This window comes from Boleophthalmus pectinirostris, unplaced genomic scaffold (assembly GCF_026225935.1).
Source record: "Boleophthalmus pectinirostris isolate CB_2022bp ecotype Guang Dong unplaced genomic scaffold, ASM2622593v1 HiC_scaffold_9, whole genome shotgun sequence".
NCBI lineage: Eukaryota > Metazoa > Chordata > Actinopteri > Gobiiformes > Gobiidae > Boleophthalmus > Boleophthalmus pectinirostris.
The window spans coordinates 8,019,320-8,037,767 of record NW_026571541.1 but is presented as its reverse complement, the minus strand read 5'-3'; the positions used below and the strand labels follow the sequence as shown (position 1 = coordinate 8,037,767).

Genomic DNA, 18,448 nt, shown 5'->3' with positions numbered 1-18,448 from the left:
AAACAAAAAAGAGAATTTCACTTCCTTCTTAGAAAATGGACAAAACAAAGCATGTTGAAATCCGGGTTGGTAGTTTTTGTCTTAGTCATCACTTTTTGGAGGAAGACAAGATAAAGTAAAATCGCTTTAGGTGTGTATATTAAAAGGAGCACTGTGTAACTTTTCTGGTAGATGGTCCGTCAAATTCTTTTCTCCGTGGAGATGTTTTTGCTTTGTCTGGAATGTTTCACAGTATGGCATTAAAGCTCTATCTTCATGGAGACCAAACCAGATCAGGTTACAGGTCAGATCTGTGGAGGTGTAACCCCCATAGTAGGGTTTGCAAAAATATCAAAATATATCGATATACTGTATCGTTAAATGTAATGATACAGTACTGATATCGTGGGCTGCTGTATCGATATATCACCAAGAGTATTTTTTGGTATATTTTGTTAAAGCGCTACAGTTTTGTTGCTTGTTTAGAGGAAGGAAATTTGTTTATGCGACACATTTGACATTTTCACTGTTTTGATGAGTAAAATGGTGTGTTTCAAATTAACTTTGCACAAAAAGCCATGATTTAACCTTTATTTTGTATTGAACCATATCACATCCTTTTTGTAAATATATCGTATCGAATCGAAAGCGCACTGTAATGTTATATGTATCGTATCGTGGCCTATGTATCGAGGTATGTATCCCCACAGTCAGAATGCCTGTATTTCTACACATTTCTGAGCTATAAAACCACCTGTCATTGAATAAATATAAGGTAGAGCAGTTTAATGTCATATTGTGGAACATTCCAGACAGAGCAATGACATTTTCATACAAACAAGCAGGTGACAGACCCCTAACCAAAAAGTTACACAGTACACCTTTAACTAACAGCTCATTGAAACTTCATTGCATTCTTTGGCTCACTCCTGAATTCAGTCCATGATTTGCCCAAACATGTTTTATACCTTAAGGAAAGAACAACAGGCTATATAATATTGCATATACTCAAACTCACACTCTGGGTTTTAAGTCTGTTTTCAAGTAGAATGAGTCCAGATGACAACAAGTTTATTATTCTTCTCTCTTTATGATTGACACAAAGCATGAAAGTTGAGCAGCTGTTTATGGTTTTATTGTATTTCTCCATTTTTATTCTTTGACATTTAGTGTTGCTGTATTGTGTCTTTTATTTTGATAGTAGTTTTTCGATTGTCTTGTGTTGTTAATGTTCTATATAAATAAAAGTTGACCTTGACCACATAGGTGAGGTTTCTGGTACCTGCTGATGGACATTTTTAGTAGAGGAAAAATTTGAAAAAAAAGTTGAGTTGCTTTTAAATCATTTACATAAAGGATTCAAGTTATGTAATAGCTAAAATGATTGATTATAGATTACTTTTTTTTGTCTGCTAATGGGCCGGTCCACATGAAAAGATACTGCCAATTTACGTCATTGTGGGTTTAAGTGTATATAAATAAACAAAAGTGGTGCCATTATTACACAATTACACAAAAATATAACATCTTTGCTTCATTTAACTTTGTAAAATGGAGTAAAGATGTGTAAAAGAAGAATTTGTAAAACAAGAATTTCTTAAAAATCGACTGAAAATGGTCCAAAATAGAGGCCGATCCTCCTGTTACAGATCACATAATGAAACTGTCAGCTTTATCGCGCGGCAAACATTATACTGCCTTAAATTAAACAGCAACTTTGGCTCCACACTCTGCACGCTGTCAATATTAGCACAGGCCCTCAATAAAACTTTACCTTTGCTCAAATTAAAGTCAATAATTATTCAATGACTTTGAAAATTCATCCGTCACCTGCTTGTGATTCGTTCTATGAATGGGGTTGACTCTCCACAGATCGAACCTGTAATAGTCTATAGTTCTCTTGAGATAGATAGTAGGGCCTGACCAATATGGATTTTTTTTAGCAGTAGTTTTTGTTGCTGGCCTAAACTGCGCTGAAGTTCACTTTTTATTATCGTCGGTATAGTGGATCAGACCACAAGAGTGTTTAAGGCAGTGCATTAGTGTTGCACACATGGATCTACGGCTGTGCACGGGTGTAAATAAGCGCACGAGTGACGTGACTGTGGGGGTGCGTTCAGGGGCTGTACGGCATCAGTCACAGACAAATTACTCAGCAGATAAATACTGATGCAGCGCCACATATTAGGACATTTATTTGTCTGTAAACTGGATTAAACTGATCAGGGGTCACCAGCCTTTTGGAAACTGAGAGTTACTTCATGGAGTCATACGAAGAACTACCAGTTTGATACACTCTTTTGAAAGAACAAATGCACTCAGTTTGCCTTTAGTTACACATTATCAATAATGATTAATGATAAAACACTGATCACGTTAATGATTTTTCACAATAATTATCAACAACGACAGCGAGGTAGGAAACAGATATCAATATTCAGCACTTTTACTTTATTAATGTCAGTAATTGTTACATTTTTAAGTACGGTGTTAGTAATTATCATCATTGCTTCTCTGAGTGTGTTTACATGCACATCAGTATCCTGGTTATAAATGTACTATCCTGGTTTCTTGACATAATTTAACAAATGTGCAAGTGCAAAAATGTGATATTTAATAATACCATAACCACTATAGAGCCACATCAGCCCATTTGAGATTATAGTGTTTAAAACAGCTTTGTGCACATTTGTTTACGTTTTACAAAAATGAAACTTAAGACCGCATGGCTCATTTGCATAAACTGTGAGTCCTAAAACAAAAAACAAACAAACAAAAAAAAAACAAAACACAACAAAAAAAAAAACAGCTCCTTCATCTAAATCACTTATCTAAACTTCATGCATAATGAAGATATTTTGAAAATATTGTCAGGCTGATTTAAAAAGAATAGCAACAGAGTAAAATTCTATTTTAAATGCAGCACATTAGTGAACCATGCTATTTTTAACCATGTTGTTGATATAGAGAGTCTAAACTTTATAATGAGGTATAACATGCCCATGTGGACTATGGCCCATATCGGCAAGATTTAGGCCGATAGTCCACATGTCTCAAGAGTCCATAACAGTAATAAATATGTCAACCGATATATCATACGGGCTCTGATAGGGTTTAAACTATACTGTGGAATACTCCAGACAAAGCAATAACATCTCCATGAAGACAAGAAGGTGGCAGTCCCTCCACTAGAAAAGTTCTGCATTGCACCTTTAAGTTGAAAGCAACAAAACCCCTCCTATTAACCAGTGTTAAGTTAATGAAAATGTTATAATAACATCCATAATCTTCTACAAGTTTCTTGCAGTGTGTAGCTTTTGTGGAAAAGGGTACACTACCTGCTTGTCTTGTTCTTTTTTAAGTTTGGCACATTTTCAGGCTATACTAACACAAACAGAGTTTGCCATGCAGGCTCATGTTCCTCCGGAGTCTGATTGGCAGGCAAAGATGGCAAAACAAAAAACAGGACGTAGGCACAAAACATTCAGTCCATCACACATGACAAAGATCAGTGAGGATTAACTGTACTCACGTTATTAAAATGAGAACATGCAAAAAGCTAAGGATGTAACAATATCCACATTTCTCTGTAAAATATTTTCACAATATGCATCTCACGGTACGATATTTATTTCAATATTTTGTGGATGTTAACAAAACTGAGTATGATACTTTTCTCTTTTCTCTTAAAATGCCTTGACCAGACTTAACCCAAAGAACTAACAAAGATTTAAAGGTGCTTATAACAGTTATTTCTTCATGTAGTCTGCACTGAAAAGGAGCAAAGGATCATGGTCTATGTAGTTTCATTTGTTTTTTAGTTATTGCTGCACCATAAATATTCACTTAAGCAAGGAAACTTGTAATTCCATATATTGTGAGACGATATCATGATATTTTGATTACTGTTATATCCCTACTAAAAAGGACACACAGATTAAAGACAGCAGACACAAATTACAATCACAGAAGACATTTGCTGTGTGAACAATTACAGAGGAGTTAAATGTTAAAGTTAATTAAATATCTTTAAATGTTTCTATTAAGCATTTATTTGATTACAGGTGTTTGATCGTTCAAGAAAAAGCTTGAAAAACAAGTATTCTTACTGAGTGGGGCCGCCTTTGCACAGACTGTAACCCTTGCTTCCACTGTGATTATATTACTTCTCTTTAAAAAGGTGCAATGCACAACTTTTCCAGTGGAGGGTCCTCTACCTACTTGTCTCCATGAGATGTTACTGTTTTCCCTGGAAGTAGGGTTGCCTCTCCACAGATCTGACATGTAACTTGGTATGGGTTGGTCTCCATGAAGATAGAAAGGTTTAGTTTTTACTATGAAACATTCCAGACAAAGCATTAACATCTCCATGGAATCAAGCAAGCGGCTGATCCTCTATTAGAAATGTTACGCTGTGCACCTTTAAATGTTCTACAGTGTGGTATTAAATAGGAATGTAACAATAATCAAAGCATCGTGATATCATATTGTAAAAAGTCTAAATAATATCGAAAGCTGTCACAATATATCGAATTATAAGTTCTTTAGTAGGAAAAGCTAATAAATATAGGGAACTACATCTCCCATGATTCATTTCAGCACAAACAACATGAAGAAATATGTTTTTTACTTCATTTTCTTGAGATTCTAACAGTAATAATTCACGGCAAAATCCACGCCAAGGTATTTTAAAAGCAAAAACGTGTCCCATCTACAATTACAGTAGCCTCTAAAATATCGCAATAAATATCTTACCGTGAGATGCATATATCGTAATAATATCGTACTGAGAGAATTGGATATCATAACATCCCTAGTAATAAACATTAGGGGTGTAACAATATCCAAGTCTCACGATACGATATAGTCACAGTATGAACCTCACGATACGATACTTATTGTGATATCGTGGGAAAGCTCACGATTAGGAATGTAACAATATCTAAATCTCTCAGAGCGATATTTTCACGATATACATCTCACGGTACGATATTTACTGCGATACTTTGTGAAGACTAACAAAACTGTGAATATGCTACTTTTTCCTTTTAAAATGCCTTGACAAGACTTAATCCAAATAACTAAGACTTAAAAGTGCTTAGAACTGTTATTTCTTCTTGTAGTCTGCACCGAAATAGAGCAAAGGATCATGGTCTATGTAGTTCCCTCTGAGTTTTTTAGCTATTGCTGCACCATAACTCTTCATTTAAGCAAAGAGACTTGTAATTTGATATATTGTGATGGCCCGTGATATTATTTTGACAACTTTGACGATATTACAATATTTCAGTTATTATTACACACCTATTAAACATATATTTTCATGGACATAAGCAGGTGGTGTCTTCTCCACTAGAAAAGCTCCACACGCAGATGTTAATATGCAGAAATCTGGTCCTGGTTGTGCATTGGTGCTCCAGCCTCTGTCCCTGTTTGAGCTGTACACACTGGGCGCTTTGAGGATGCTCTGCCCACAACAGTCCCACACAGCTCTGCACAAAGAGACCGTCAGTGCAGCCCACAGACACATGCACGAGGACTGTACACAAACCACACAGATTCTACTTCTATGGGAATTCATGTTTACTCTATTAACATTAGGAAGGAAGTAGCTTATCATAATACATGTTTAAAAAAAAACAAAAGTGTTAGCTCAGGAAGTAGCGCAGTAAGAACAAACAAAATCAGAAAGTCGTTTTGTTATTCTGTCCTTGGGCAAGACTCTTCAAACGCAATTAAACACATTTACCTTGACTCATGCAGGTGATGACACTAGACCAAGTTGCAGGTCAGATCTGTGGAGAGGTGACCCCGCTTATAGTAGGAATACAAGTTTATTAAAAGGCCCATACGACACGATTTCTAACTCAAGTTGTCATTTTTATCGCATTACAAACATACCTGGAGTTGTGTTTTGTTTCATTCATGCGAATCCATGCGCTTCATGACATCACAAGGTGGAACAGGGCATTTTGAGCTTTAGAAATGCAGACAGACTAATAATAAATGCGTGAATGAAACAAAAACACAACTAAAGGTATTTGTTGAGGAGGTAGCAGCATTATAACTTAAAGCTCACAAGAGTCAGTTTTGTGTAATATAGATGCTTTAATGGATTTACTCTTCAAACTAACTGATTCAGTGCAGTGATAGAGGTTTAATGCCAAGCTGCGGGACATTCCAGATGACGTGAAGACAAGCACGTTGCAGTAAAGTAACATAGCGCACCTTTAAGTTCTTGCACGTTCGCGTTGATAGAGGGCAGAGCACGGACCACAGCAGAGTCTGAATCAGCGGGTCCGGATTGTGTAACGTCCCTCACTCACAGTACAGAGGAGGAAGGAGGAGAGGGGGGGGGCTCACAAAGACACACTTTAGACTGGAAACACAGGAGCAAAGACCAGAGGAGGTTTAACTTAAAGCTTGGCCCAGCATCAATGGGTCCCTCGGCCAATAAAACAACTCACTCAATGAAGAAATGTTACAACACACAGGATGTAGAAAGCTGCTCACATGGTTTAGCTAGAAAGTTTTCTGGAAGAAATTAGAATAAGTATTTTTTTTATTAGTAGTATTATTATTATTATATACAGGCTTCTCAGGTTTCTTGCAGTAGAGGTTGTATAGCTGAAATAGAAATCGCTCTGGGTTCAATGTGCACGTATAATTGTATTCACCCTGTGTGTGTCTGTGTGTCTGTCCACCAGTGATAATTCCGCTATTTATGGACCGATTGTCACCAAATTTGGTACGTGGGTCAATCCCCCGTGCTCAATGTCACAGAACAAGTTTGGTGACGATCCGAGGTCATTTGCGGTCACACGGGTCAATTGAAAGGTCACGCCATTCTAAAGGATAGGCAATTTCGGCAATTTCTGAACCATCTGCGGGCTAAAATATTCACACAATCATCACACAAGCCCCCACCGATGGCTCACGGGGGACCAGGTTGCCAACTGTTTTTGTTTTTGTTTTCCTTGAGTGGAGAAGATCATCACCTACTTTAATTCGGTTTCACTTTAGGTGCTAATGCAAAACTTCCTCTGAGCAAATCATTGTTTGGCTGATCATGATTTAAGGTATGACTTAAATTACATGATAATTATTTATGATTATTACCTTTTCCCATTATGAAGCAGCACTTCCTTATCCAATCCAGTCCACTATTTATACAGCACATTTTATAAACATCACAGATTCCAAACACAGGCCAGAAAACTCACGTAGTGTTAAAAGCCAGGGAATAAAGTGAAACGTAAAGCAGTTGCGATGTGGGGGAGAGAGCGTGCCAGAGCTTTAGAGAGACTTCCTCATACTGTAGTATAAGCACAACAGTAACAGCACAAACACATAAGGTTTATCAAACTTTTAACAATTAGCATAGTGTTGTTTGTTTGTTTGTATTTTCAACCAGCTTATGAATATAAAACTTTTTTAGAGATATATCGATATTCAGCATTGGTCTTGTCTTGATGGCCTGGGCAATAAACATTATCAGTATCAACATATTTGCACCAGCATGTTACCTAGAGCTGCGCGGTATTACCTAGGCTGGCGCCACCTGCTGCCTCCGCTCAGTTTCATTTTTCTCCTGCGACTAGGTCAGGAATAGGAATACACTAGACGGTTCGCAGGAAGCCTGGAAGTGCGAGTCCAGGCACCAGCCAATCAGAGAAGTGCTGTATATTCTGTGTTGACGATTCCCGAGATTGAGGATTTAAAGCCGGAGCAAAGAGAATGTTTGGTGAATTTTATTAAGGTGAAAGACGTTATTGCCCTGCTTTCTATGGAATTTTGGAAAAGCTTAATATACCAGTTAGCCCTGTTAGCGGCGCATTACCTACGTCTCGACCAAATAGCAATGATTGGTTAAAAAAAAAAAAAGTACCTGCCTACCGTTGAGCGAACAAATTCTAATGCCGCAAGGTCAAATGGTTTCCACAAAGTGAAACCGGCTGATGAATCAGGTTAGCACAATATGACCAGAAAATTAAATTTTAATTCTTTTGCACACCCTGGACAATTCGATTTGATCTAAGTCAGAGCAGTGACTGATAGTCTTTCAAACAGGGGAAACTTTTTACATTTTCAAACTGCTCTCAGGTACAGATGTATAAATATCGAATTGCAATTGCACTATAATCAGAAGTAAACTTGTTTCATAATAATGCTCAATTTCATGCAATTTTTCTAAATCTCGAGATTCAGCCTTCTTTAAACCAACTGATTCTGAAAATAGTTGCAGGTGCTTCTCCAATAATTCTCCAGACAGAATCTTGGTGGTTGACAAGAGTTTCGTTGGGAAATGTTTAACAGACACTAACACAAAGCCTCGCACAAGGCCTATCACCGAGGGGCAGAGGGGCAGGCAGCAGGAGGACCTCCAGAGCTGTAAACACATAAATACTTCTGAGACAGAAAGTGCACATAAAAACACCTGTGGCTGTGACTCCATCAAGTTCAACAACAGATACAGAGATAATACTGTTTATTTGATTTTATGTTGTCTTATTAAATCTGACACCACCACAGTAACATATATGCACTGAGTCATTTGCGTACCAGTGCTTTACACCAGATGCCCTACCATTTGTACCAGGTGTATGTGTGTGATTTATGAGATGTGAGATTAGAGTGTACTTTGGAAATAAACGACAAGGTATAACTATCCACAGTGTGCTCCAACAGAATATTAAGTTAATGGTCAGCCATGCAAAACAATGTACTTTTGCTTCCCATATAGTTTACATACGCTTTACAGTCAGTGTGTTGAAGTTGTAGTGATCTTTTTTTACCCATTTATAATAGATTTGTAAGCTACTTGAAAGTTTTAACAATAATAATATATGAATTGTTGCATTAGGCCAACCATTTTTCTGTTAAGCATCAGTATTGTGCAGTTGTATCATGTATTTTTTAATCATTTATGCAGCAACTAGTGTGCCAAATGTCTTTAGTAACTTTTAGAATACTTTGAAAATGTATTTAGTTACAGAATACTAAAAACCTGAATTAAAATGTATTTAAAGTACTCTATTGATCCAAGCAGAGTACTTTATTCTAAATACTTAAGACCCCAAATAGGATTAAAAACAGCTAAATATTTGTTATGCATTTCCAGTCACCAACTGGACAAGGAAACATCGCACAAGAGTAGCGTTTCAGAGTTTTTTTCACTAGTTACGTGCAGTTTAAAGGCTAAATTGTGTGATCAAGTACTGCTGTGTATTCCTTTGATTTTAGGAAACTCTTCTGAAAAAACAGCAAATGGAAAAAATAACCGTAGACACTCAAAATAGTACTCTGAATACCTATTCTGGGTACATGTATTGAGTTATTTCCCAATACCCAAACTTTAACTTGAAGAACAAATCTAAAAGTGTCAACAATATGCATTACCACATCCAGTATACATAAACATACGCACAACTCTGAGTCCAGTTAAAGCCATGTGAGTGTGCAGAGAAATATTTGTACAACTTTTGATTCATTGTGTCTAATACCTGCCACGTGCACTGAATGCAAGTTTCTTCTCGGACTCACTAGATCATCCGCATAACAGAGCCAAAGCTGAAAGGCCTGCAGTGGACTTAACATCTGACTTCATTTCTTAATATTACACAACATTATTCCTCAAACTGCAATGAAGGAGACTATTGTGTAGATCTAACCCATACAATCAGCTCCTGACACATCCAGCCACCCTATACTTGGTAAGAACCGTGCAAAACAAATACAGAAGTGCACAAAATCTGACTCAAAGACAAAACGAGTAATACGAATCACGCCTGGCTTGGTCACAGAAACATAAATATAGAGATATGCAAATGACTTAATGTTATTATTAGTGTTGTCATCTAGGTTATAATTACAAATCCAGTTAAGGCACGAGCTATGACATAATGCAAATGAATTGAAAAGGTGTGCACTACTTTTCAATTGAGTTTGACTGGGAAAAGGAGAAATGCATTGACAAGATCAAACCAGATGTTTTGCCAACCACCTGTTGACTGAGTTTAGCCAAATCTTATTCTAAAAACACGTCAAAATCACTCAGAAATGATACACAGCTTGTTACCAGGTAGACTACACGTCTTGCATACAAGTATTAAAGCCAAAACAAGAGAATTCTGCACTGTCAGACAATGTACGCGTAAAATTCTGCATATCTACACATTTATTAGCGGTATTTTAATGACTATTCTGATTTTTGCAAGGGTACACTGCTTCCTACTGCAACAATAAGTAAGTATAAAGTTTGTCCACGTCCAGGCGAGTTGTCCCACATCACGTTGCTGGCACGTTTTGACAGCAGACCCATAAATAACGTCCCAAAGCGAATGACAATACACGTGAGCGCTGCGTAAAGTTCCCGGACGCAACAAGTGACACTCACCAAAGTTTGTTCATACTGTAGCGCCCGCTGGTCCGAGCCGTCCCCCGCCATGGCTGTGCTCTGTACCCGGCGAGTGGAGCGAGGTTTTCGGCTTCAATACGTGCTCCAAGCGGGCTCCAGGAAAACGATCGGGGAAACGGTGAAGACACGGAACAGAGTCGAGCCCGTGTGCGCGACCTCTCCACGCGGAATGTCAGACAGAAAGTGCGTCCCGGTTACACAAAGTTCCTTCATTTTATAGTCTCAAGTCTCCAGCAGGATTCACACTGCGAGGCGGGACTTAGCGACGTGGTTTGATGCGATATTGACCCTCCCATCTGGAACAGCTGCCAATCAAAACGGCTCCAGTAACTTCTTACAAACGGGCAGGTTTACGCGTGGAAGTATGCGGGGTTTACTACGAACTGGTGCGTGCAGGATTGCGTCTGGTTTTGGAGCACGTGACACGAAAAACGAAAAGTAAGAATGGAAACAAAAACAGGCTTTGCATTACGAGCAGCCCAGTAAGAAAAAATGAATGCAAGTTTACATTTAGAAGAGCAAAATAGCAGACATTGAAGTGTAACAAGATGATATTTAGGCCTAGTCTGTCATTTTTGTCGTGGGTTGTCTTGTGGAGTGTTATTTTTTTATTATTAGAAAGTTTACCTGAACTTGGCTTGTTTCCAAAATGTTCACCAGCTGAGATTCTAAAAGCTCTGAGGCAAAAACAGTTGTATTTTATTTCCTGAATTACATCCCAAAATAACAGTTGTTAGAACCTGTAGCAAAAGGAGAAATTCAGTTTTTCAACTAGACAAAAGTTTATTTGGTTCGAATACATTTCATAGCTCATCCAAGCTGCTTCTTCACTTCTAAATTGAATTTCTCCTTTTGCCATGGATTCTACCTGGACCACTGAGGGATTGTACACACACCTTAGAACCTATAATAACTATAATTCAATGCCAGACTTTACCCAAAATGCCTCTTGGTCCCTTATTATTAGGCATAGATGCAAACATTTTAATAAAATGTTATAACAACTCATTTTGATAGGGGCTAAATAAATGTATAATTTAATAAATAAAACCAAAAACTTGCACAAATTGACTCTTGTGAGCTTTAAGCCATTTATAAGGAAACCGTATCAAAACATACCTGGATTTGTGTTTTGTTTCATTCACATGTTTGAGTAACCCTGCAATATTAGTCTGTCTACATCTCCAGAGCTCAAAATGCTCTGTTCCACCTTGTGATGTCATGAAGCAATAGTTTTCAAGTTAACAGTTACCTTTGACCTTTAGTTCAGAAGAGACTGACAGTTCCAGGGATGAAATTATCCAAATGATTCTAGTGAAGGTGTGTGGAGTTTAAAGAAAGTGGAGTTCTTCCTGAATTACCACATGACATGACAAGGTGGGACAGAGTGTTTTCAGTTTGAGTGAAGAACTCAGCCTAAATATGCAGGGTTTGTGTGTGTGTGTGCGTGTGCGTGAGTGTGTGTGTGTGTGCGTGTGCCTGTGTGTGTGTGTGAACATGTGTGAATGAAACCAAACACAACTCCAGATATCCTCTTTTGATGGGTAAACAACATTATAATAGATCAGATAATAGTGGAATATTGGACCTTTTAATAAATAAAACCAAATATTTGTGCAACACTTTACATAGATTATTGCCATGTTTTGTTTTGTTTTTTAACATTGTTGCTTATTGTTGTGTACTGGTGAGTATAATTGTTATACTATAACAGTTATGGGTACAGCTGCAGTGTTCTCCATCAGATCAGAGTCCAGGAAATCATGACTCACTAATGTTTGGCATTTGACATTTTACATGCACATATAAGCTATAAGTCCACTTTAAATATGCCAAAATGAGAATCCATCCATCCATCCATTTTCGTCCGCTTATCCGGGGCCGGGTCGCGGGGGCAGCAGCCTAAGCAGGGACTCCCAGACTTCCTTCACCCCAGACACGTCCTCCAGCTCCTCCGGGGGGACCCCGAGGCGTTCCCAGGCCAGCCGAGAGACATAGTCCCTCCAGCGTGTCCTGGGTCTTCCCCGGGGCCTCCTCCCGGCGGGACATGCCCAGAACACCTCCCGAGGGAGGCGCCCAGGAGGCATCCGGAACAAATGCCCGAGCCACCTCAACTGGCTCCTCTCAACGTGGAGGAGCAGCGGCTCTACTCCGAGCTCCTCCCGTGTGACTGAGCTCCTCACCCTATCTCTAAGGGAGCGCCCAGCCACCCTGCGGAGGAAACTCATTTCGAGCGCTTGTATCCGCGATCTCGTCCTTTCGGTCACTACCCAGAGCTCATGACCATAGGTGAGAGTAGGAACGAAGACTGACCGGTAAATCGAGAGCTTCACCTTTCGGCTCAGCTCCCTCTTCACCACAACGGTCCGATACAGCGACCGCATCACTGCCGAAGCTGCACCGATCCGCCTGTCAATCTCCCGTTCCGTCCTTCCCTCACTCGTGAACAAGATCCCGAGATACTTGAACTCCTCCACTTGAGGCAAAGACTCCCCACCCGGAGAGGGCAAGCCACCTTTTTCCGGTCGAGAACCATGGCCTCAGACTTAGAAGAGCTGATCTTCATCCCAGCCGCTTCACACTCGGCTGCAAACCGCCCCAGTGCACACTTGCAGGTCCTGGTTCGATGAAGCCAACAGGACAACATCATCCGCAAACAGCAGAGATGAAATCCTGTGGTCCCCAAACCGGACCCCCTCCGGCCCCTGACTGCGCCTAGAAATTCTGTCCATAAACACAATGAACAGAACCGGTGACAAAGGGCAGCCCTGGCGGAGTCCAACATGCACCGGGAACAGGTCTGACTTACTGCCGGCAATGCGAACACAGCTCCTGCTCCGGTCATACAGGGACCGGACAGCCCTTAGCAAAGGGCCCCGGACCCCATACTCCCAGAGCACCCCCCACAGGACACCACGAGGGACACGGTCAAATGCCTTCTCCAGATCCACAAAACACATGTGGACTGGTTGGGCAAACTCCCATGAACCCTCGAGCACCCTATGGAGAGTGTAGAGCTGGTCCAGTGTTCCACGGCCAGGACGAAAACCACACTGCTCTTCCTGGATCTGAGGTTCGACTATCGGCCGGATTCTCCTCTCCAGTACCCTGGCATAGACCTTACCGGGAAGGCTGAGAAGTGTGATCCCCCTATAGTTGGAACACACCCTCCGGTCCCCCTTCTTATACAGAGGGACCACCACCCCGGTTTGCCAGTCCAGAGGTACTGTCCCCGACCGCCACGCGATGTTGAAGAGGCGTGTCAGCCAAGACAGCCCCACAACATCCAGAGACTTCAGGTACTCAGGACGGATCTCATCCAATCCCGGAGCCTTGCCACCAAGGAGCTTGCCAACCACCTCAGTGACTTCAGCCAGGGTGATGGATGAGTCCGCCTCCGAGTCCCCAGCCTCGGCCTCCTCCTCGGAGGACGTGACGGTGGGATTGAGGAGATCCTCAAAGTATTCCTTCCACCGCCGGACAACGTCCCCAGTCGAGGTCAACAGCTCTTCCCCCGCACTGTAAACAGTGTTGGCGAAGAACTTCTTCCCCCTCCTGAGGCGCCGGACGGTTTGCCAGAATCTCTTTGAGGCCGTCCGATAGTCCTTCTCCATGGCCTCCCCGAACTCCTCCCAGCTCCGAGTTTTTGCCTCCGCAACCGCACGGGCTGCAGCACGCTTGGCCCGCCGGTACCCGTCAGCTGCTTCAGGAGTCCCCCGAGCCAGCAAGGCCCGATAGGACTCCTTCTTCAGCTTGACGGCATCCCTTACTTACTAAATGAGAATCTTATACTCAAATATTAGTTATGTAAAAAATTATGTGAAAATTGCAATACATTTTTTTTTAAAAATATATATATCTACTGTTGCCCCCGCGACCCGACCCCGGATAAGCGGAAGAAAATGGATGGATGGATGGATGGATGGACATATATTTTTTACTGACAATGACAATGAAACTCATCCTGATATTGATTGATCATATTACAGATACAGTACTGCTAAAACCATTTGAGGACATTACCTTGTGTTTGTGTGTCTGTGTCTGTAATGCTGATGTGATGTGAACATTTTATTGATTTATTTTTTAATCAACAATCTAACCATATAGGCTTATAAAACAGTTCAATCTGTTAAAAAAGAAAACCACACAAAAATATGTGAAAGTCGTGTACTGTTATTAAGTTACCACAAGGGTCAAAGGTCATGTAATAATACTATTGTTAAGTGAAAGTGCCTTGTTGGATTTGCATATTATTAGCATTTTATTTATTTATTTTATTCAGTTTTTGTTAAACTGGGAGAACCTGAGATTTCAAATCTCTTTTCCAAGAACAGATCTATTAGGCAAAATCAACGTTTCAGAGTTTTTATCCATGTTATTGTTGTTTTCTTCTCATTTACACTCTAGGAGTTGTATTTAGAGTGATTCATGCATGTTTGCGCATCTTTAATCACTTATTTTCAGGACCCCATTTTGCAGATCACCCCTTTTACAACACCACCGATACACACCCGCTGCTCTGTACTTACTTTGTTCTCCAGTTTTATTTTCTTAATCAGGGATACACGTAGGATTAGGCATCGCTGCGTTTTGTTGGTACAAATAAAAAACATCTGCAGCTCGCAAGTGTAATCTGCAGCTGTCCATACGAGGGGCTGACAGGTACACAGCTCTTTGTTGTGATGACGTTTACAGTGACGTCAGCTCACATTGGAAAGCACAGCAACACCAGCACACCAACACGGAGGTCTGGAGACATTTCTTTTATTAAGTCGGGTGTTGTGGACTATATATAGCAGACACAAGCACAATATGTCTCTTTAAAAGTGCACTATGTAACTTTATGGTTGGATATGTCTTTACTCTGCCATTAAACAGCTCTGCCTTAAATTTATTGAATTACATGTGGTTTTACTACTCAAAAATAACTAGAAAAACAGGCACTCTGACTGTGAGCGGGGTCACCTCTCCACAGATCATCTGACCTATAACTTGGTCTGGTTTGGTCTCTGTGAAGATAGAAAGGTTTGATACCATACTGTGAAACATTCTAGACAAAGGAATAACATCTCCCTGGAGAAAAGCATTTGACATCTGGACGACTGCAACGCACTTTACACGGGCGTCTCTCAAAACGCACTTTCCCGTCTGCAGTTAGTCCAGAACTCCGCAGCACGACTTTTAACAGGAATCAAAAAACGAGAACGTATCACACCAATCCTTGCGTCTCTGCTCTGGCTTCCTGTTCGATTTAGAATTGATTTTAAGATTTTATTGTTTGTTTTTAAAGCTTTGAATGGATTGGCCCAACAATATGTCAAGGACCTCACCCAGATTTACTTCCCTGTGTGCGCTCTGAGGTCTGAGGGCCAGCTCAAGCTCATGGTGCCTAAGACGAAACTGAAATCCAGGTGGACAGGGCCTCCTCTGTGGTTGGCCCTAAGCTCTGGAACGCTCTGCCCCTCCACGTCTGAACAGCCCCCACCATGGAGTATTTTAAGTCTCGTCTTAAGACCCATTTTTACTCTCTGGCTTTTATTTTATTTTATTCATTGTTTTATAATTTTTAGCTTTTTGCATTTTAACAATTTGTATTTTTTGTTTTTAAGAATGATTCACTGTCTTTTATTGTATTAATTTCTCTGTGCAGTACTTTGGAAACTGTCATGTTTATAAAATGTGCTATATAAATAAAGTGGATGGGATTGAAAAGCCTTTGACAGACACAGTGCACCTTTTAATAAAGTCTGGATTATATTACATGAACTACATGCGTAGGTTAGCAATAAATACTCTACGTAACTATTGGCCGATGCTGCAAACCCACCTAGGTCAAACTCAGAATATTGATCAAATGGTTCCTCTGTAACTCTGAGAGTGACTCGAGTGTTTGGCGTTCTTTCGCAGTGAAGTAAAATAAATACAAGCTTCTTTTCTGTGAGCTGTCAGATCAGCGCAGATAAAAGCCCTTCACACGGACAATCATCAGGTTAATCATTACTGTTACTTTTGTTCTGTTTGTTTGTAGTTTGAGCTCTTGTCTGTGCGGCCGCTCTCCTTAAGGTTACACCAGGATCCACCGCTTTGATCGCTCATTACGGAAAATCACCAGAGGAAACATCAGCCATTATTATTCTATTATAATATATGATTTGCAGTGAGTTTATTTCACAAAATAACCCTTTTTTAAAATACTTGAAGTTGAAAAGTCATGCGATTTCTAATGATATCCCTGTCTCTTTTACAGATATTTAAAGGTACGCCATGTCACTTTTCTGGTTTGATGTCAACCTTCTTAACATCAGCATCACCATGGAGACTATCAGGATACACTGGGCAGACCCTTCGACTAGAAACGTTACACTCACACCTTAACCTTAAAGCTCTTCACGCCAGAAATCACATAAGGCCATCAAAAGAAAAACAATGCAGCAATTTTTTACACTATTATGCACTTTTCAGAGTTTTTCACCATGTGGTAGTTGTTCCCTCTTCTCATCTACCCTCTGAAGTTGTATTTGGAGTGATTTGTGCATGTTTGAGCAATTTTTAAATCACTTATTTTCAAGACGATGATCAATCGTTTTCACCGCCACCAGCATAAACCCTCTGCTCTATACTTATTTCATTCTTCAGTTTTACTTTCTTATATGTGATACGTGTAGGATTTAGCAGCGTTGCATATTCATTCAAGTTATTTTGGTACTTTTTTTTAAATCCACTGCTCGCTAGTGTGATGTGCAGCTATTCACAGGAGGTTCCCACAACTTTACAGTGCTTTATTGTGACCATGCTATCAGTTTTTAAACATGGACAATGTCCAGATTGTAACATAATGATCCACTGGAGTCTTAGATTATAACGATAGAGCAGGTCCCAGCACAATATGTCTTTAATTATACATTTGAGAATGTCTTAATGCAAAGGTCTCCAATAGGGATGGGCGATATCTCGATATTTTAAATATATCGAGATATTTTTTAAACTCGATATGGATTCTGACATATCGTATATATCGACATAATGCTTATATTCAATTCTGAGTTCACGGCTTTGCTTGTTACCTTCTCTGTCGTCACCTCCGCACGCCCCCGCCTCCTTGATTTTGCTTGCTTGTGTCTCATTCACTCCTCACTACCGTCGTGAATGCTGAAAGTTGGTGCCAGTGAAAAGCTTCTAGCACCACGAAACGTTTCCACCATTTACAGAGAAGGTCATCAGCAGCACATCCTCTGTAACAGAGAGAACACTCACATTCCACTGAGTCGTGTCCTTTAGTCCAAAAGAAGCTGAACCACATTAATGGCACAAGGATCGCAAAGTTTATGCAAATGAGTCATGTGGTTTTAAGTTTTGTTTCTGTAAAACATAAACACATGTGCACAAAACTGCATTAAACACATTATAATGTTAAATGGGCTGATGTGAATCTATAGTGGTTATGGTTTATATGTTGTAAAGTTTAGTAATGCAAAGTTTATTTATGCAGAAGATTTTAATAATCAATAATCTGCTGCTGCTGCTGTTGTAACTTGTACAATAGTGTTTGGAAACGTTGGTTTGATCTGCAGTGGATTGTGGGATACCTCACAGCTCCTTACTGCTGGTCATGGATCTGTTAAAATAAGGAACCTCCCGAGCTTCCTCTGCTAAAGGAGCTCAAGGTTATTGTACGGTTAACATAGTTAATGTAAAGATGAGCTTGAGTTGAGTTGTTTTATCTATGAATGAAAAGAAGGCAATATGTGTTATTTCTTGTATTTTACAGTTAAATTATTATTTATGTAATCAAGGATTTTTCGTAATCTTAAATGTTGCAGAAGCTCTTTCTTCCTACACGAACTGCCTACCTTTTTGCACTTCAATAAAAAAAGATCTTGTGGAATTTGGCATATTTGTTTTTGCTGTAGTTTTGGGGGGTATTTTTCCTGTACACATATCAAGATATATATCGTATATCGAGATATAGCAAAATATATCGAGATATATTTTTTGCTCCATATCGCCCAGCCCTAGTCTCCAACCTTTTTCCTGCGGTGAGCTACCTTT

The 18,448-nt window shown here is 39.9% G+C and overlaps 1 protein-coding gene across 2 annotated transcripts in view; it reads right to left on the bottom strand.

The window, feature by feature from the left end:
- Window positions 1-10,624, bottom strand: part of clcn2c (chloride channel 2c) — a 301,208-nt gene extending 290,584 nt beyond the window's left edge. For both annotated transcript variants that reach the window (XM_055147757.1, XM_020926770.2), the window contains exon 1: window positions 10,376-10,624. In XM_055147757.1, the coding sequence (XP_055003732.1) occupies window positions 10,376-10,426 (51 nt within the window). In that variant the 5' untranslated portion in view covers window positions 10,427-10,624. The remainder of the gene's footprint in view (window positions 1-10,375) is intronic.
- Window positions 10,625-18,448: the final 7,824 nt, after the last annotated feature.